The sequence below is a fragment of the Colius striatus genome, chromosome 15, assembly GCF_028858725.1.
Source record: "Colius striatus isolate bColStr4 chromosome 15, bColStr4.1.hap1, whole genome shotgun sequence".
Classification (NCBI taxonomy): domain Eukaryota; kingdom Metazoa; phylum Chordata; class Aves; order Coliiformes; family Coliidae; genus Colius; species Colius striatus.
In genome coordinates, this window is record NC_084773.1 from 4,583,088 (window position 1) to 4,600,765 (window position 17,678).

The following is a 17,678-nucleotide window of genomic DNA, read 5'->3' on the forward strand; positions in this document are numbered from 1 at the left end:
TCTCTCCCCAGCTCCATCCGCCTCTGGTCCTGCTGTGGTGCTCAGGGCCAGTGGCCACCCCAGGGACGGCACAGCTGCAGGGCCAGGGTGGGAGTTAAGGGCTGTGCCGGCCCGTCTCATCCCGCCGGGGCGGCCCCAGGTGCTGGAGGAGCCAGCGGGCACAGTTCCCAAACACATCGGCCTCTGTCTCCACGCCAGCCAGTGCATGGCCGCCCTCCGGGTACCACAGCAGCCTGCGGGATGGGATGGGGGTGCTCAGCCAGCACCCCAGGCTTCGCTCCCCACTCCCGCCCCCCTGCACCTCACTCACCGCGCCGGCACCCCCCTGGCCCGCAGCACCCGGTACAGCTCCAGCGCCTGCGTCGGGCTGACGCGCCGGTCTCGGGCCCCCACACACAGCAGCACCGGTGTCTGCACCTGCGGCACAGCGGGTGGGTGCCCAGCCCCCTGCACCCAGCACCCTGCACCCATCCTGCCCCTGCCTTACCCGGTGTGCCTGGGCGATGGGCGAGCGCAGCAGCATGGTGGCCACGTCCTCGGCACGGGGCACCCGCTCGAAGGTGTAGGGCAGCCCCAGGGAGATGTAGCGCCTGCGGCACGGAGGCGCTGGTGGGTGCCGCGGGGACGTGGCAGGGTGGCACAGGGTGGGGGGTGGCACTCACCAGTCCGGGATGTCGGAGGTGCCGAGCAGCGCAGGCAGGTTGCAGACGGGGCTGCGCAGGACACAGGCTCGGTAGCGCTCAGGCTCGCGGGTGAGGAGGTGGAGGGCGATGAAGGCTCCGTGGGAGCCAGCCAGCAGGGCCAGGCGGTGGGGGTCCAGGGGCTCGCTGCCCAGCGCCTGCTCCACTGCCAGCTGCGCCCATGCAGCACCCACCATCAGCACCCAGCCAGTGGCACCCCCCAGCACCCCTGAGCCTCTTGCCCCTCACCTGGGTGTCTGCCACATCCTGCTCACCCACACGGGACAGCAAGGAGCTGATGCCAGCCTGGCCGAAGCCCAGGGAGCCACGGTAGTTCACTGAGGGGATGGAGGTTGTGGGTGCCCTGTCTCCAGAGGGGTATGGGGGCCCAGCATCCCCTGACTCCCTGGCACTTACCCAGCAGCACGGCAAAGCCCAGCCGGCACAGTGCAGCCATGCCCGGGCGCCAGCGGGCGTCGAAGACAGTGTGGGGGCCACCTGAGGCCAGCAGGGATGTCACTAGGGTGCCACCAGCACCGCTGGGCGATCCCTGCCAGCTCCTCACTCACCGTGGGGACACACGACGAGAGGATGCGGGGCTGTGCCGTCCGGAGGGCTCAGCAGCAGGGCCTCGAAGGCCTGGGTACCTGTGCCAGGGAAGGGATCCTGCTCAGCACCCACCACCCTGGGCAGCCAACACCCTGGCACCCTGCCCACCCCCTAGGGCCCCCAGGACCCAGGGGGCACCTAGGCACGACAGGGTCCCCTGGGTGCTCACCATCTGCGGCGGAACACTGCTCCCTGCAGGGTGGATGGACTGTCAGGGTCTTCCAGGTGACACCAGGCACTGTTGGGGCATCCTCCACCAGCACCCAGCGGAGAGGCAGCTCCTGGCCCGCCGGTGGCAGCAGCCCCACCACCTGCAGAGGGGCAGCGAGTAGCACCAGGTGCTGCCAGGCTGCGGTCAGCCACAGTGTGCCTGCAGTGCCAGTGCTCCAGGCTGCCATCTGTGCTGTGCCAGCCTGTGTCATGCCTGTCATGTCATGCTGGTCCTGGTCATACCGTTCCATGCCACGCCACACTGTACCCAGCCCTGCCTTCCTGGGCCTTGCCAAGCTGTGCTGTGCTTGGCCATGCCACCCTCTGCCTTCCCACACTGGATCTGGCTGTGCCATGCTGTGCTGTGCAATACCACGCTGGGCAGTGCTGGGCCTGGCCCTACCATACTGCACCACACTGTGCCACACAGTGCAAGGGCTCTACTCACCAGGCTGGGGGGTCGGTGTGGGGCTGAGCAGGTGGCCACCAGCACGTCCCACTGGAGAGTGAGCAGCTCCCAGCACCCTTCAGGTGACCCTGAGGACAGAGAGCACATCAGCACTCATGGGTGTTCCCCGAGGCACCGCGGGCAGCCTGGTGCCACGTACCTGCCGTCAGGTTGGTGACGGTGGCTGCCTCCGTGTCCACGAGCAGCAGGTCCTGGGAGGGGGCAGAGCACCAGCAGCTGTGTCACCATGGGCTCACAGGGATCACGTCCCCGTGCCCGTGTCCCCAGGGCTCACCGTGCGGCTGCGCTGCGGAGTGCCCAGCACGGCTCGCCGGCTGTCGGCCGCCCAGCACCGTGGCGGCAGGGCTTCCCCGTACAACCCAGCAAAGGCTGGGAGCAGGACAGAGTGTGGGTGAGCTGGGCTGGGGGCTCCTGCATGCGGGGGCCCAGCCCCTCAGCGCCCAGCCCTGCCCGCTGCTCCGTGCTCACCCTCTGTGGGCTCCTGCACCACGTCCAGCACCGTCACCGTCTGCCTCGTCTGCCAGGTGAGCTGGGGAGAGCCAGTGGTCAGGGATGTGCCCCTGCCAGGGAAACTGAGGCAAGATGCTTGGGGACTGAGCCCTGCTCCAGCCAGGCATTGCCAGAGGCTGTGACACAGTCGGCTGGGTCCCACAGCGGCAGCACAGCTGTGCCCGGCACCCACGGGGCCCTGCTCACCATGCGCAGCCGCAGGCACTGCCGGTGGGGCCCCCCCAGGCCCCCCTCCAGGTAGAGCAGGCGGCGGCCATCAGGGCTGAGCCGGGGGCAGCAGGTGGCACCGTGCTCGGCCGACAGCAGCTCTGTGGGTGGCAGCGGGTCAGCACCCCGCGGACCCCCACGGTACCCCCCAGCCCCAGCACTCACCACAGCGCCCGCTGGCCAGGTCCAAGTGGAAAATCCCTGACCTGGAGAGGAGCTATGGGTCAGGCTGGAGCCCCACGGCCATGTTGAAGGCCATTGTGTCAACATGGCACAGGCATGCCGGCACAGCACCGGTGACCCACCTCCTGTTGGAGCAGGCTCTCAGCCCCAGGCGGAAGGGCTCATGCCACCAGCCCACAAACACCACACCGCAGTCATCTGGGGACCACAGGGCCTGTGAGACAGCCAGGCTTGTCCCATGGCCCCAGGCTGGCCACCCCGGGGCTCTCCCTGAACCCCGTCCTGACCTGGCCAGGAGAGAGGTGCGCCGGGATGCCCTCCAGCACTGAGACGCTGCAGCTCTCCAGGTCCAGGACACAGAGGACGGGCACGCTGCGGGTGCTCAGAGCTTCCCCCCAGTCCTCATGGTACAGGAACTGCTCACCCTGCAGCACAGCTCCATCGGCCCCCCAGCCCCCATGGGGCTCTGTGCATGGCACACTTACGGAGTATATGGCATGCTCGGGGGGTGCACAGCACGCTCAGGGTGCACATGGCACTCACCTCCTCATCCTCGCTCTCCTCCGCCATCCTGGTTGCTCCTGGCACATCCCAGGGGCTGGGGGGCCGTGGTTTGGGGCGGCTCTTCTCAGCCACGTAGAGCAGCCGCATCTCTGAGTGGGACCAGGCCAGGCAGGCGAAGGGCCCTGGCACAGTAAGAGGGTGGCAAAGCCCAGCCGGGCACAGGCACAGCTGGGCAGGCACTGGGCTGCTGGCTGTGCCACCCTTGCCTGTGTTGCAGGCAGGTGCATGGGGCAGGAGCCTTACCCTCTGTGTAGACCTCCCCATGCTTCCCCAGTGCCGTGAGGTCTACGCTGTGGCTGCGCCCACTGCTGCCCCACACCTGGGAGACCAGGGCTCAGCACCCACCGCTGGCACTCCGGCCACCCTGGTGAGCCCCAGAGCCGCTGCGCCTGGCACAGCCCACACCTTACCTCCAGCAGCTCGTGGCACTGCCGTGGGCAGCGGCTGAGCACCACGCGGTGCTGCCCCGTGGGCGAGTCCTGGCTGAGGAGCCTGAGCGGGGGAGGGAGGGAGGCTGCAGGAGCAGCACGCTGTGCGTGGGCACCCGCCACACAGCAGGCATCGGCCGTGCCACCTCCTCCCTCAGCCCACCCGTGCCGTACTGGTTGTGGATCTCGGCGCTGAGCGCTGCCCGGCTGACGGCGAGGCCGCCATTGCCCGTGCACCGCAGGCTGTAGTGGCGGCTGAAGCGCAGGAGCCGGCGGCGCGGGGGGTCGGGGCGGCTGCACTCTGCGGGAGGCGGCCGTCAGTGGCACCGGCCCGGCACTGCGGCCCCAGCGCCGGGCGGCCCCAAGGGCAGCGACTCACCGGTGTGGAGCAAGAAGGACTGTGCCCCCAGGGTGGCCCCAAGGGCAGCGCGAGTGACGGCAGGGAACCGGCTCAGCTCCCTGTAGCAGGCGGCAGGGCCACTGGCTGCCTGAGCCGGGGAAGAGACATGCTGGTGGGGGACAAGCTCATCCCTCTGTCTGTGCCCACCCTTGAAACAGGGCTGTGCCCACCCACGCAGCCCCCCTGGGCCCTCTTGCCCACCTCTGTGCCCTGCTGGGTCCCTGAGGCCATGGGGCCTTGCTCTGCTGCGCTGGGCCGCCGCCGTCTGCCGCTCGGCACTGGGCGGGCTGCCAAGGTGTGCGTGAGCTGCCTGGCACGAGGGGCCCGGCCAGTGCTAGCCCCGTGGCTGCCCCACGCTGCCACCCCACGTTGCCTGCCCCACATTGCCCACCAGGCCTGGGGCAGCCAGGCAGGGTCCACCCTCTGCTGTGGCACGGCACAAACGCCGATGCGGGAGGGAGGGAGTTCAGAGGCCATGAACAGGAGCAGCAGCGATGCTGGTGTGGGCAGCACCATGAGCCAGGGCAGGGGGCTGGGTGACACCGTTTATTGAGGGCAGTGGGGGCAGGGGCCGTCAGCCCCGCAGGTGCTGCAGCAGCCACAGCACCATGTTCATGAAGCTGTCGGCTTCGGCCTCGACGCCAGCCAGTGCGTGGTTGTTCCCTGGGTACCAAAGCAGCCTGGAGGGGACAGTGGGGTTAGCATCATACCCACAGCACCCCCCACCCCCCATCTAGGCACCCAGCACCCCACTCACCGTGTGGGGACCCTTCGGGCCTTGAGGGCACGGTAATACTCCAGCCCCTGCTTGGGGGGCACGCGCCGGTCATCCTCCCCCAGCATCAGCAGCACGGGTGCACGGACCTGCAGAGGGGCACAGACTCGGTGCTGGCACCGCCCCAGGGACAGGCACAGGGACAGGGATAGGGACATACCTGGTCGATGTAGCGCATGGGGGACTTATTCAGCATCTCTGCCCACTGGGCAGGGTCTGGGAGGGCGTCGGGTGTGTAGGGCAGCCCCGTCTCCGTCAGGCACCTGTGGGCGAGAGGCAGCGGGGTGTGTGTGGGGCCGGGGTGGTGTGGGGCCGGGGGACAGTGGCACTCACCAGTCAGGGATGTCGGTGGTGGTCACCATGGAGGCGATGTTCACCACGGGGTTGCGGATGACGCCGGCGTGGTAGGTGTCCGGGAACTGTCCGAGGAGGTGGCACGCCAGGAAGCCCCCGTGCGAGCCGCCCACCAGTGCCACCCGGCTGGCATCCAGCGCCTCCTCCTGCAGCACTCGCTCCACGCAGAGCTGCCAGCAGCAGGGACACCCGCTGAGGCAGGCAGCCTTGCCTCCGCTCCTCGGGGGTACCCGCAGGAACACGGGGTGCCCCGGGGCCGTACCTGCACATCCAGCACGTCCTGCGTGCCCACATTGCCTGGGAGGGAGGCCACGCTGTCCTGGCCGAAGCCCAGCGAGCCACGGTAATTCACTGGGGAGAGAGCAGCATCAGAGCCTTGCCTCCCCCCATCCCTGCCCCATGGTGGGCACTGTGCTAGCCAGCAGCCCCGGTGCCCTGGCATTGCTCACCCAGCAGCACGGCGAAGCCCACGCGGCACAGTGCCGCCGGGTACAGCATCCACCCGGCCGTGAACACAGAGTGAGGACCCCCTGCAAAAGGCAAAGAGAAGGGGGGTGATGCAGCCCAGTCGGGGTGGGAGCACGGCAGAGGGCAAGCTCTTACCATGGGGCATCACGACCAGGGGAGGCTTCTGGGCAGCAGGGCCCTTGCTGGGGCGCAGCAGGATGGCATCGAAGTCCAGGCCCTCTGCAGAGGCGGAGTAGGGGGTGTCAGAGCTTGGCGGGAGGTGGCAGAGCCTGGCCCAGCCCCCCCTGGCACTCACTGTACTGGGGGTGCTCCTGCTCCGGCGGGGGCTGCAGGGTGCGGATGCCCCAGCTGATGCCCGGCACAGAGGGTGCATCCTGCAGGCAGACCCAGCGCACCTGCGCCTCCTGGCCCATGGCAGGCAGGACGGCCACGTTCTGCGTGGGGAGACACGTCAGTGACGGTGCTCGGTGGGGTGGTGGGCACTGGGGAGGGGGTGTCACCTTACCAGCTTTGGGGGGCAATTAGGGGTGGAGAACCTGGCCACCAAGAGGTCCCGGTTGATGGTGAGGACGGACCAGCTTCCCTGGGGGGCATCTGGGGAGGCGGGTTGGTGCATCAGACCTGCAAGTGTGACCCCCTCCGAAACCCTGGCATGGCCCTGCCGGTCTGGCACTCACCAGCTGTCAGCGAGGTCGTGGCACCCGTTGCCGTATCAACCACAAACATGTCCTATGGGCAGGAGGGCAGAGTCCAGCACAGCCCTGATCTGGCTTGGCACACCACGTGCCCTCCTGCTGCCCCGGTCCCCCGTGTGCCCCCTGGTCCTCTGTGTGCCCCATGCCCCGCAGCCCTCACCTGCCGGCTGCGCTGGGCCGTGTCCAGCACCAGCCTGCGGCTGTCGGCTGCCCAGCACAGCCCCGGCAGAGCGCCGCAGTAGATGCCCGGGAAGGTGCCTGTAATGAGAGCAATGGTGCTCAGCTGCCCTCTGTGCCCCCCGTAGCCCCCCACGGCGGCACTCACCCCACCTCTGCCGCGGCACGGCCTCCAGCACCGTGCTGGTCTGCTTGGTGTACCAGTCATACTGCGGGAGACACGAGCTGGGATGAGTTTTGTGGGCTCTCATCCCGCGCAGCGCCGCTGCCCTCCCGCCAGCCCCTGCCCGGCTGTGCCTGCCAGTGCTGCTCACCATGCGCAGGCGGCCGCACTGCTGGTGGGGGCCCAAGGCCTCGTTCTCCAGGTAGACAATGCGGCAGCGGTCGGGGCTGAGCCGCGGGGACCACACAGCCCTGGTGTCCTCAGACAGCAGCTCTGCACGGGCATGAGGGGACGGTGAGGGGCTGCGGAGAGCCGGGCTGTCGGCAGGGCAGGGGCACACGCCGCTCACCGCATTGCCCGCCCGTCAGGTCCACGTAGAAGAGAGCTGACCTGTCAGCAGAGATGGGTGTGAGACAGGGGCCGGGGGGCTGGCTGGGGGATGGGGTGTCCCATGAGGCACTCACCGGCGGTTGGTGCAGTGCCGCAGCCCCAGGCGGAAGGGCTCGTGCCACCAGCCCACAAACACCACACCGGTGTCACCGGGGGACCAGAAAGCCTGGGGGAGAGAGGGGGTGAGTGACTAAGCCCACTGTTGCCCTCCAAACTCCCCTGCTCTGCTTCCCCAGGGCTCCCCGTGCTGACCTGGCCGGGAGAGAGGTGCTCCGGGACACCCTCCAGCACCGAGACACTGCTGCCCTCGATGTCCAGGACGCAGAGGACGGGCACACTGCGGGTGGTGAGCGTCTCGCCCCAGTCCTCGTGGTACACGAACTGCTCACCCTGCGGCACAGCCCCATCAGCCCCACGGCTGCCTCACCAACCCCTACCTCTCCTGGGGTGAGGGGACCCCACCTTGAGGGGTGCATCCTCCTTCTTGGGGCACCCCACATCCTCGTCGGAAGTGCCCAGCTCAGGGGCTTTGCTCTGGAAAAAGGACTCGGCCTTGGGACGCTTCTTCTCCGCCACGTAGAGCAGGTGGGTCTCGGACTGTGACCAGGCCAGGCAGCCAAACTGGTCTGCAGGGGAGGATCAGTCCCGTCCTCCCAGGATCCCACAACCCCCCGCATCCCCTGGCCCCTCACCATCGTCGTAGACGCTGCCATGCTTGTCCAGCACCGCCAGGTCGATGCTCTTCACCTTGCGGTTCTGATCCCAGACCTGGGGGCAGAGACACCGGTGTGGGCCTGAGCCTCAACATGGATCCAGCCCCGAATCCCATTGTGGATCCAGCTCCCCCTTCACCTCCAGGAACTGCTTCTCCTTCTCCTTCTCCTTCTCCTTGCCGGGGACCTTGCGCAGGACGGCCTTCAGTGCCCCACTGGGGGACTCCTGGCTCAGCAGCCTGCGGGCGTGTGGGCACCCGTCAGCCCCTGCCATGGGCACTTGAAGGGCAGGGGATGGGATGGGACGGGATGGGATGGGACGGGATGGGACGGGACTTACTCGTCCTTGATCTCAGAGCAGGTGCCCGTGGGCCCCGAGTAGACGATGGAGGCCCCGTCATGGAAGATCAGGTACTGGCGGCAGAACTTGATGTTCTCGGCCCGCAACAGGTCCCGCTGCGACCACTCTGCGAGGAGTGGGGTGAGGAAACCCACCATGCCCCTGCCAGGCAGGCAGAGACCCCCTGGACCCCCCTGGGCTCCCCCCCATCCCCGTACCGGTGTAGAGGCTGCAGTACTTGCCCCCGTACTGGGTGGTGACGTCGGGGCCGAGGCAGGCGGTGCTGAGCCCGGGGTGCCCGCTCAGCTCCCGGTACAGCTCCACCATCTCCTCCACGTTTGGCAGCACCTGCGGGACGTGTTGGGGTGGCTGTGGGCACGGGGCTGTGATCACCAGGGGGTGATCACCAGGGATTGCCAGGGCACAGGGGGCAGTTACTGGGGCACCAGGGTACATGAGAGGTATCAGTAGAGTACCCAGGACCAGATACTGGAGCACCAGGGTGGAGAGTCAGGGCAGTTTGACTGGGGCACTGGCAGCACTGCCTGGAGGTGCAGAGCCAGGGCTGGTCTGGGGTGCAGGTGGGGTATGGGGGCAGTTACTGCAGATCTGGGGCAGTGCCTGGAGCAGCTTCTGGGAACGTGCTGGGGGCACTGGGGGTGCAGAGCTGAGGCAGTTCCTGAGCATGGGGGTGGTTCCTGGGGTACAGGGGTAGTTCCCGGGCACGGGGGCAGTTCCCAGGCATGGGGGCAGTTCCTGGGCATGGAGGCAGTTCACGGGCATGGGGGCAGTTCCTGGGCACAGGGGCGGTTCCTGGGCACGGGGGCAGTTCCCGGGCATGGGGGCAGTTCCCGGGCATGGGGGCAGTTCCCGGGCATGGGGGCAGTTCCTGGGCACAGGGGCGGTTCCTGGGCACGGGGGCAGTTCCCAGGCATGGGGGCAGTTCACGGGCATGGGGGCAGTTCACGGGCATGGGGGCAGTTCACGGGCACGGGGGCGATTCCCTGGGTACATGGGCAGTTACCGGGCACAGCGGCAGTTACAGGGCATGGGGGCAGTTCCTGGGGATGGGGGCAGTTCACGGGCACGGGGGCGGCTCCCGGGTACAGGGCAGTTCCCCGGCACAGGGGCAGTTCCTGGGGCGGCTCCCGGGGCACGGGGCAGTTCCAGGGGCACAGGGGCAGTTCCTGGGCACAGGGGCAGTTCCCGAGACACGGGGGCAGTTCCCAGGGCGGGCTCCCGGGGCCGTGACGTCACCCCCCCCCCCCGCAGCCCCTCACCGGCGGCTCCATGTCGTGGCGGCGCGCAGGGTCCCAGCGCCGGCGCTTCCGGGGCGGGGCCGGACACCGTGCGCCAGCCCGTGTTGGCTGTGGCGCTCGGGCCGCCGCCCGCGCTGCGGCGCCCCCCGGTGGGAGCGGGCGGTGCCGCTGCCGGAGGCGCCGAGGTTTGAGCCCGGGCCGGGTGGGCGGCGGCGGCGGCTCCCGCCCGGAGACATCGGCTCAGCCGCGGGCCTCCGTTTGCAGCCGTAGCCGAGGCGCAGAGCACGGCCCCGCAGCCGCGGTGCTGCCCTGGGGTAGTTTTTCCAACAGGGGGCTGCAGCAGAAGGGCTCCGTGTGCGGGCCGAGGGGAATCCGGCCCTTGCGGGGGCACGCGGGGGCTGCCCTGCCCGGCAGCCCCGGGTGCGGGCAGCGGAGCCCGCAGGTGCGTGGTTGCCAAGCAGGCCCAGGGGGCTGCCGCTCGTGCCGTGCCGGGAGCCCAGCCTCCCCGCCCCCTCGCCGCAGGCAGGCAGGAATCGGGGCCAGTCCGTGCTTTGTGTCAAGTCCTTTTTATTCTGTTCCCACAGAAACACCTGGTGAGGGGGCAGCTTCTGGGAGGGAGTCACGACACAGCGGTGGGGCGGTACGGCACGGTACGGCACGGTACGGCACGGTACGGGGTCACTACGGGTGGCACAGAGCACAGCAGACACGCACACCGTCACAATGTTCAGAAGGAGCGCACCCGGCATCGCACTGACCGCTGGAAACGGCGCCCGGCCGCGCTCGGCCCTTCGTCCCTGCCCGCTCCGCGCCCCCCGCCCCGGCCAGCTGAGCGCCGACGGTGCGGGCTGGGGGCCCGGGCGGCGGGGTGGGCGTCGTGCCCCCGCTCCCGGCAGGCACGGAGGCGAGGCGGCAGATGTGCTTGGGTGGCGAGACGAGCCTCGGCGGGGGTCTCGGTCCCACGTGCGATTTACACACTGTACAAATATTTACAGCGCGAGGAGCGGCGGGGCCGGGGCCCGGAGGAGGCACCCTCAGGCTATGCACTTGTCATCGGCGGGGCCGGGGGTCTCCCCCCTCCACGGAAACACCGCGCTCGCTCCACGGCCGCCGGCCTCTCCCCCCCAGCCTTGGGCACAGGCAGAGCCCCCTGCCAGGGAGCCGCTGCGGAGCGCGGGCATCCCGTGTTGAGCGGGTCCTCGATAACAAGTGCATAAATCTGCTAAGAGCTTTTCAGTACAGTGATGGGACTGATGGAAAAGAAAAGAAATGAAAAGTCCAGGCAAAGAACAGCGAGCACTGAAAGGCAGGTGGAGCCGTGCAGAGAAGTAGCAAGCCATGCTCTACGACGGGACAGACGGTCACGGGCGCTAGGGCTGCCCTTTGGCAAAGTGGCCCTCTGTGGGTCGAACATGCCACGAATTCATACGCACGGGGTGGTTGGTAAAGAGTAGTTATCGGGTCGCTGGGCGGCAACGCTTTGCGATGAGACCCTTGGGCGCGACACTGAACCGATTAGCTATTCACAGGTCTTCTTCTGGAGTCGTGTTGTTTCGTTGCATAGAACATCGGGCGGGTGAACGGGCCGCTGCCACCCGCCGCGGGGGCACCGGGACGCGGGCGGTGCGTGGCTGTACGCTGGCAACCCCTTCCCCTTCTCCTCGGGCTGCCTCCCCTCCCCCGGGGAACCCCCTCCTGGCAGGGCGAGTGGGCTTTGGCCGCCGGCCGCCGCGCCGGTCGTCCCCGCGAAATGGCTTGAGAAGGACTTGGATTGCACAGTAAGAGGAAGGATACTGCCGGAGGCAAAGCTCTCCTGATCTTGTTCCACGGGATTTGTGCTCTTTTGTAGCCTCCTGCGCTCTATTGCTTCTACAGACGACAGCCCGTGTGCTAACTCATCGCACAAAGCAAAGAGGGAAGAGGATTTGGTATAAAGTTTAGAAAAAAAAAACCAACCCAACCAAAACAAAAACCCAAACCCAAAAAGAAAATGAGCCCAAAGAAACCAAGAGAAAAAGATCCCCCCTCGACGACGCCCCGTGCCCCCCCCCCCAGTGCGGATGAGGTATACACAGAAATCAAAGTGGGATGATTAAGGCTGTTCTTGAAAGAAAAGGGGTGCCCGGCGGCGGGCGCGCTGGCTGAGTGGCGAGGGCGAGCGCGGCCCTTTCGATGCTTCCAATGGCTTGGGGCGGCACCGCGCGCCGGGACGCGCCCAGCCGCCGTCGGCAAAGGCCGGCCGCGCCGCCGGCAGAGTCCTATGGCCTCGGATTTCGGTAGTGAAACAGTGTTAGGTCCTAGCTGACGCGCTCCGGGGGCTCCCTGGGCGGGGAGCAGTGCAGGGGGGCGTGGGGACGGCCCCGGCGGGGCGGACGGGCTTGGGAAGGAGGAGCGGCGCCCGCGGCGCCCAGCCCTCGGCTCGTGTTGGGGAAAAACCTATGAAGAGGTCAGAGCTGGGGTTCGGAGGGAGCAACTCTGCGTATAATCTTGAGAAAGGGCCGCGGCCCATCTACGGGGCCTGACCCGACGGTCCAGATCAGGCCCGGCCCCTCGGGGCGGCTGCCGGGGCTCGCCGTGTGCCGCACCGGAGCTGCTCGCCAGGCGTGGGGAGTCGCCCGCCCCGGGGCGTCTGCCGGGCCCCTGCTCGGCCGCCGTTTGGTCCAGCATCCAGGGATCGCCCTGCTTTCAAAAGCTTGTGAGAGACAGAGAGAGAGGAGTTAGCCCGAGTGGCAACGTCCCCGCCGAGGAGACCGAGCGAAGGGGGCGGTCGGGAGCCAAGGGGAGCTGCCGGCGGAGCAGCTGCTGCCGCCCCCGTGCTGGACGGGCTCCCGGAGCAGAGCTCGGGCTGCCCAAACCTTCCTGCAAACCTGGGGTCTGTACCAGCATCCGCGTGGCGTCGGCCCACGCAGCGCTGCCGAGGCCAGGGAACGCGGCCAAGCCCCCACGCCTTGGCCTGGGGCCGGCGCTCGGGGCCGAGGGGATGGGGCTGCGGCGTGTCCTCAGTCTGGGGCTCAGCGGGTGCCAAGGGGGACGGCAGTGCTTTGGGAGCCCTGGCGATGGCACGGTGGAGGGAACCAGTGCGACGGAGAGGCCTGATGTGATGGAGGGGACCGGTGCAGCGGGGGGAACCGGTGCTTGGCTGTGCCCTGGACACTCACCCTTATACTCAGAGTCTGGCGCCGTGTGCTGAATTCATTGGCTTCTTCATAGGTTTTTCCACTGCAACGACTCGATCTCCACTCGCTTCCCAAACTCCTGCGGTGTGGGGAGCGAGAGGGAACAGGAAGGCTTCAGGCATGGCTGGGGCAGGGTGAGCCCGTGGCGCAGCACCCGGTGCTGGCTCCACTCACCTTGTGCCGTTCTCTCACCAGAACGAAGTGAACTTCTTGCCAAAAGCCGACACCGCTGCAGGGAAGCAGAGAGAGATGTCAGCACGGTGCAGTCACCCTGGCCCCCCATCTCCCCGACCCTCCACCTCCCCAGGCCCCAAACTGCAGAACCAGTGCATCCCACTGCTGCACTTGGCTGCCCCATCGCTCCCAGCCCCGTCTTGGTGCAGAAAAGCACCAGAGCCCCATCCCCAGGTGACTGAACTCACCTTCAGTCAGTTTGCCTGCTTGTTCCGCTGCCCCCCCGGGCAGGATTTTGGAGAAAACACTCTCTCCTTCCCCGCCGGGCTGCCCCGTGGCCGTGCCGGCGGGACCACGCGTCCCCGCTGCCCTTGGAGCAGCCTTGCTGTCTGCTGGGGGACAAAAAGAGCCACCATGAGCGGGGGTGGGCCAGGCTGTGGGAGCTCAGCCGAGCTCCTGGGGTGCCAGGCAGCGGGCGTGGGGGAGATTGGCACCGTGCTGCCGAGCCCACTGACCTGCTGCTCCCAGGGGCTGTGCCGTGGGCGCTCTCCCCGGCTGCTGTGGCACTTTCGTTGCAAGTTTGGGTGCATCCGTCTGCTCTGCTTTAGGCTGGAATGGGGAAAACAGTGCTTAGGGCTCACCTTCCTGGCACAGCATGCTCCAGAGAGGGGAGGTGACACCAAAACTCCTAGATACTGCTTCACAGCTCCAAAAGAAGCAGCAAGGGATCCACGTTACAGAGTTGTCCCTTCCTGGGTCCCCTCGAGGGTATGGCTGCTCCCACGGCACCCGTGGTGGGCACAGTGGCGGGCTACGTCGTGCCCCATGGCTCCTATCCCCAACCCTTCCCCTGCTGTGGCCAGTGAGGCGGATCCCAGACAGAGCTGTGGGGTCAGGGGGCCTCTGAGCCCATACTTACGGCCGGTGCTGGGTGCCCGCCTGGCTGTGCGTGGAGCGTGGCCGGCGCCTTTCCCGCCTGGGCTGGCCCCGGTTGCTGCTGCTGCTGCGGTGGCCGGGACGCCGGGGGTCCCTGTGTCCTGCCCCTGGCCTCGGGCTGTGCCGGGGCCGCTGGCTGGGCAGCCTGTCGTGCCGCCGGCTGCTGCCGCGCTGCCTGCTGCCCTGCCTGCTGCTGCCTGCCCGCCGGCTGCTGCGGGTGTGCCACGGGCTCCGGCTTCGGCGCTGGGGTGGCCGGCCCGTGTGGCTGGGGAGGCTTCTGCGACTTGGGGGTCTCGGCACCGTGGTGGTGAGCAGCAGGGCGGGATGACGGGCCGTACTCGGCAGAGCCGGGGCCGTAGGGCGCGGGCGCGCGGGGCTCGGGCTGCTGAGCCTTCTTGGAGGCGGCCGGCGGCCCGTGGCCACGGGGCTCATGGCGACCGGGCTCTCGCGGGTGCTGCTTGGCTGAGCGGCGCGGGGGCTCGTCGCCGGTGTGCCGGGAGGTGCCGGTGTGCCGCCCATACTCCCCGTGGTGCCGGTGCTCGCGGTGCTGGGGGTAGTCGTCGTGCTGCCACGGGTCCTCGTCGGGGGGCTCGTCGTAGTCGTGGTAGGTGTGCTTAACCGGGGGTCTCTTCTGCGAGGAAGAGTGGCCACCGTAGTGCCTGACCCTCTCCGCACGTGCCTCCCTGGGCTTATCAAACCAGTCTGTCTCCTCCTGACCCAAATGATAGGCTTCGGAAACCAAAAACAAACCCCAGTCAGTGTGTGGCTCGAGGCCACCCGGGCGGATGCCATGCAATGAGGTGGGAGCAGCAAGCAGCGGGCAACGCGCGCGGGGGACGGCCTGTGCCGGTGGGGACGGGACGCGGCGGGGCACCGTGCGGGACCGGCCAACACCGAACACCCGGGGCAGGGGGGAGGAAGGCACGTGTCAAGCAAACTGAGGCGGTGAGAGTGTCTCTGGTTACGAGCGGACGGGCATGCCCCGGGGAAGCCATGCTCTGGGGTGGTCACCACAGGGAGCCGTTACCTTCGCTGTCCGAGACAACGCAATGGGCATCGTCCATGCCGTAGCCCTCCTCGTGCTTGTACGAGTGACTCCTTGGCACGTCTTTGATGTGCTTTTGCACGTCAGGCAACGAGTGGCTGGAGCAGAACGGGGAGCAGGGGTCCCCCGACGACTGGGGGCTGGGTCCCCCCACGGCACGCGACCCCCCCACCGTCTTCCCCAGGGGGCTGACGGGGCTCTCCTCCTCCGAGGGCTGCGTGCGGATGGGCGCTCGCCCGCGGCTCTGGCTCATGCCGAGGGAGGAGGGCTTGGAGCTGCCTTTCTGGGAGCGCTCCATACCCTCCCGCTCGTAGGACTTGCTCCGGCCACCCACGTCCCTGCCGGAGGTCTTTTCCACCCCGTAGCCAGAGGAGCGGGTTCTGCTGCTGGCAGAGTAGACCCGCTCCTCCTCATCCACCAGATCCCGGCTGGACACGCCATAGTACTTCTGCTGCTCGTAGACATTCTTCTTCAGGCCATAGGTGATCTCTTCCTGCAGCTTCTTGGCCCTGGAGGCCACGTTGCTGCTGCCGACCGAGGTCGTTGTTGTGTAGGAGGCCAGGTCCGACTCCACATCTTTGGCTTCTTCAATGGGGGAGAACTTGGAGATCTTCTGCTCCATGCCCTGCTTCCTGTGCTTGCTGCGCTTCGAGGAGACGACGGCGGGTGCCAGGTTCTTGGATGAATGTTTCGGTAGCGGTGCACCGGAGCTGTGCTTGTCTACCCGTGAGGAGTGCCGGTACTCACCGTCCCCGTAGTAGTAGGATGAGCCGGTGGAGCTCCCTGACATCCTGCCGTTGCTCTCCATGCCGCGGTGGTAGCTGTTCTTCCCTCGATGGTCGGGGCCGTGGTGGTCATAGATGTCCTCCTCAGACTCCTCCTCAGCTTTGGTGTAGCAGCAGGGCCGGCTGGAGCTCTCAGTGTCCCCCAGCTCACTCTTCTCTCTGCCGTGGCGGCTGTCGGCACCACTGCCCACTGGTTCCGCTTTCTGCCCCTCCACTGCCGGGCTTTCCTTGGTGAGCTCGCTGATGTCTTCGATCATCACGTAGTTACGGGGGATGTTCTGCTCCAGGCTGGTGTAGAGGGACTCAGAAGAGAAGCTGGCCGAGGGGCCCTGCGCCACGCTGGCTCTCTCAGCCGTCCGGGCCTCGGGAGCCTTGTACTGCTCGTAGCTGCCACTTGCCGGCGCAGCGCTGAAGGTGACGTCGGGAACGGCCGAGGAGCTGGTGGCCGCACTGATGACCTCGTAGTTGGTGGGGATCTTCTGCTCCAGGTCAGCCAGCGAGGTCTGCCGTGGCTTCTGGTGCCCACTGGCCATGTCCGCCGGGCTCTGGAAGAGGGTGGGCTGTGCCGCCGGCACGGTGGCCGCCCCAGCGAAGGCGCCTGGGGCTTGGTAGGGGTTTTGGGGCCGGAAGGCTGGCTGGCCTGGGGTGCCCAGCTCCGGGTATGCAGTGCCAGGGGCCGGGAAGGCGCCAGGAGAGGCGAAGGCGGGCAGCGGGGCCGCCGGCAAGCCGTCCTGCGAGGTGCTGGCAGCGGGGTACTGGGGGGGCTGCAGGCGTGCCGGCGGGAAGGCGGCGGGGCCCTGCGGGGCAGGGTACGAGTAGGCGCTGTAGGAGGCGGCGGGGGCAGCGAAGTCAGGGTACTGCCCGGTGGGCGCGGGACGCAGGCCAGCACCGTCGTAGGCGGCGAGGCGCAGGCTGTGCAGCTCGCTGTCCGACAGGTAGTCGCGGCGGTCCCCGGGGCAGCGCAGGTAGGGGTGGTCCCGCCCGGGCCCCCGCTCCTTCAGCAGCGACTCCTTGCGCTGGGTGATGCCCAGCTCCAGGTACTTCAGCTTGGCGTCGATCTCCTTCTCCTCCTCGTCCAGCTCCGCCTGCTTCTTCCTCAGCTTGGTGGCTTCATGCTCCACCAGCTTCAGGTCGCGGTCCAGCTCCTTCAGCAGGCTGGCCTTGGTGACTGGGGCGGTGGCCTTGGGGGCCAGGCTGCTCAGGTAGAGCTGGGAGGCGGCCGGGCTGGCCAGGGGCACGTGGGGCTCCTCGGGCGGCGGGCTGGGCAGTGTCCGCTTCACCTTGCGTGCCAGTGGGCTGGACTGCAGCCCCCCCACCTGCAGAGCCAAGGGACACCGGGTCAGGGGTGCTGGTGGGTGCCCCCCCACATCCCCTCCCACCGCGGAGCTCCTCTCTTGCCCCAGGGTTGTGGCGAGGTGGGCTCTGCCCTGCACGTGTTCCCCCACGCACCGAGGAAGCGGCGTTTATGTAAAAGCGCAATAACTAGGATGGAAGTAACAGGCAGGCACTTCCCGTGAGTAATTACCGGCGGTGGCAGGCGGCCAAGTGCCGGGCGGCCGTGTGCGCGCCGCTGCCTGCCGCAAACACCGTGCTCTGTCCTCGGACGCCGGGCAGCGGGGCTCGGGGGAGCGGCTGGTGGCTGCTGCCCCAGGAATTGCCCCAGGGCTCTTCGCTGGGCACTTGGTAGCCCAAGAACACCTCAGTGCATGAGGGCAAAGGTGGGAGCACAGTGGCCTCTCCTCGGGAGAGGACCCCTCTGGAGTAGGGGACTGCGGACTGACTGTGCCACCCAGCAGCAGCTCCCACCCACTGATGGGCTTGTGCAGCCAAGACAGCTCCAGGGCCTCTGTCCAGCTGCCAGCTCCCGTGCACGGGCCCGTGCCCACTGGCTGCCAGCTCTGGTGCATGCACCCATGCCCACCGGCTGCCGCAGGGTGCTGCCCAAACATTCACTGCTGTAGCAGTAAT

At 68.0% G+C, this 17,678-nt stretch overlaps 3 protein-coding genes across 3 annotated transcripts in view; all 3 read right to left on the reverse strand.

Moving 5' to 3' along the window:
- Positions 1 to 2: 2 nt before the first annotated feature.
- APEH (acylaminoacyl-peptide hydrolase) lies at positions 3 to 4,501 on the reverse strand. The gene is made up of 22 exons (XM_062008436.1): positions 4,462 to 4,501; positions 4,240 to 4,348; positions 4,035 to 4,161; positions 3,843 to 3,924; positions 3,676 to 3,751; positions 3,412 to 3,554; positions 3,156 to 3,293; positions 2,991 to 3,082; positions 2,851 to 2,891; positions 2,602 to 2,786; positions 2,437 to 2,497; positions 2,243 to 2,337; positions 2,108 to 2,159; positions 1,948 to 2,036; positions 1,459 to 1,600; positions 1,250 to 1,327; positions 1,098 to 1,178; positions 930 to 1,018; positions 663 to 853; positions 488 to 590; positions 311 to 417; positions 3 to 233 (listed from the first exon to the last, which is right to left on the reverse strand). Exons 1-22 carry the CDS (start codon positions 4,489 to 4,491, stop codon positions 95 to 97), a joined length of 2,250 nt encoding a protein of 749 aa, XP_061864420.1. The 5' UTR covers positions 4,492 to 4,501; the 3' UTR covers positions 3 to 94.
- A 289-nt stretch (positions 4,502 to 4,790) lies between these two features.
- Positions 4,791 to 9,666, reverse strand: LOC133626827 (acylamino-acid-releasing enzyme-like). Its single transcript, XM_062008289.1, has 22 exons — positions 9,616 to 9,666; positions 8,554 to 8,683; positions 8,336 to 8,462; positions 8,135 to 8,234; positions 7,975 to 8,050; positions 7,745 to 7,908; positions 7,535 to 7,672; positions 7,357 to 7,448; positions 7,242 to 7,282; positions 7,044 to 7,165; positions 6,878 to 6,938; positions 6,713 to 6,810; positions 6,535 to 6,586; positions 6,363 to 6,451; positions 6,153 to 6,291; positions 5,993 to 6,076; positions 5,839 to 5,919; positions 5,652 to 5,740; positions 5,369 to 5,559; positions 5,196 to 5,298; positions 5,018 to 5,124; positions 4,791 to 4,940 (listed from the first exon to the last, which is right to left on the reverse strand). The coding sequence occupies exons 1-22, from the start codon at positions 9,625 to 9,627 to the stop codon at positions 4,835 to 4,837; spliced, it is 2,202 nt and encodes a 733-aa protein (XP_061864273.1). The 5' UTR covers positions 9,628 to 9,666; the 3' UTR covers positions 4,791 to 4,834.
- A 3,125-nt stretch (positions 9,667 to 12,791) lies between these two features.
- BSN (bassoon presynaptic cytomatrix protein) overlaps positions 12,792 to 17,678 on the reverse strand; it is a 92,745-nt gene continuing 87,858 nt past the window's right edge. The window contains exons 6-11 of the mRNA XM_062008396.1: positions 14,908 to 17,026; positions 13,864 to 14,609; positions 13,460 to 13,553; positions 13,193 to 13,336; positions 12,945 to 12,999; positions 12,792 to 12,849 (exon numbers count right to left, since the gene is read on the reverse strand). Of these exons, the coding sequence (XP_061864380.1) occupies positions 12,959 to 12,999; positions 13,193 to 13,336; positions 13,460 to 13,553; positions 13,864 to 14,609; positions 14,908 to 17,026 (3,144 nt within the window). The 3' untranslated portion in view covers positions 12,792 to 12,849; positions 12,945 to 12,958. The remainder of the gene's footprint in view (positions 12,850 to 12,944; positions 13,000 to 13,192; positions 13,337 to 13,459; positions 13,554 to 13,863; positions 14,610 to 14,907; positions 17,027 to 17,678) is intronic.

Bases quoted from the DNA above. Each gene is read 5' to 3' on its own strand.
- APEH (XM_062008436.1), bottom strand. From the start codon at position 4,491: ATGGCCTCAGGGACCCAGCAGGGCACAGAG. The intron at 3,555-3,675 runs GTAAGGCTCCTG...TTACTGTGCCAG, and splicing joins TGGGGAGGTCTACACAGAGG to GGCCCTTCGCCTGCCTGGCC. The intron at 2,160-2,242 runs GTGAGCCCTGGG...GCCCCCTCCCAG, and splicing joins CTCCGCAGCGCAGCCGCACG to GACCTGCTGCTCGTGGACAC.
- LOC133626827 (XM_062008289.1), bottom strand. The intron at 8,051-8,134 runs GTGAAGGGGGAG...CTCTGCCCCCAG, and splicing joins AGGAGAAGCAGTTCCTGGAG to GTCTGGGATCAGAACCGCAA. The intron at 6,939-7,043 runs GTGAGCAGCACT...TGTCTCCCGCAG, and splicing joins AGTGCGGCCGCCTGCGCATG to TATGACTGGTACACCAAGCA.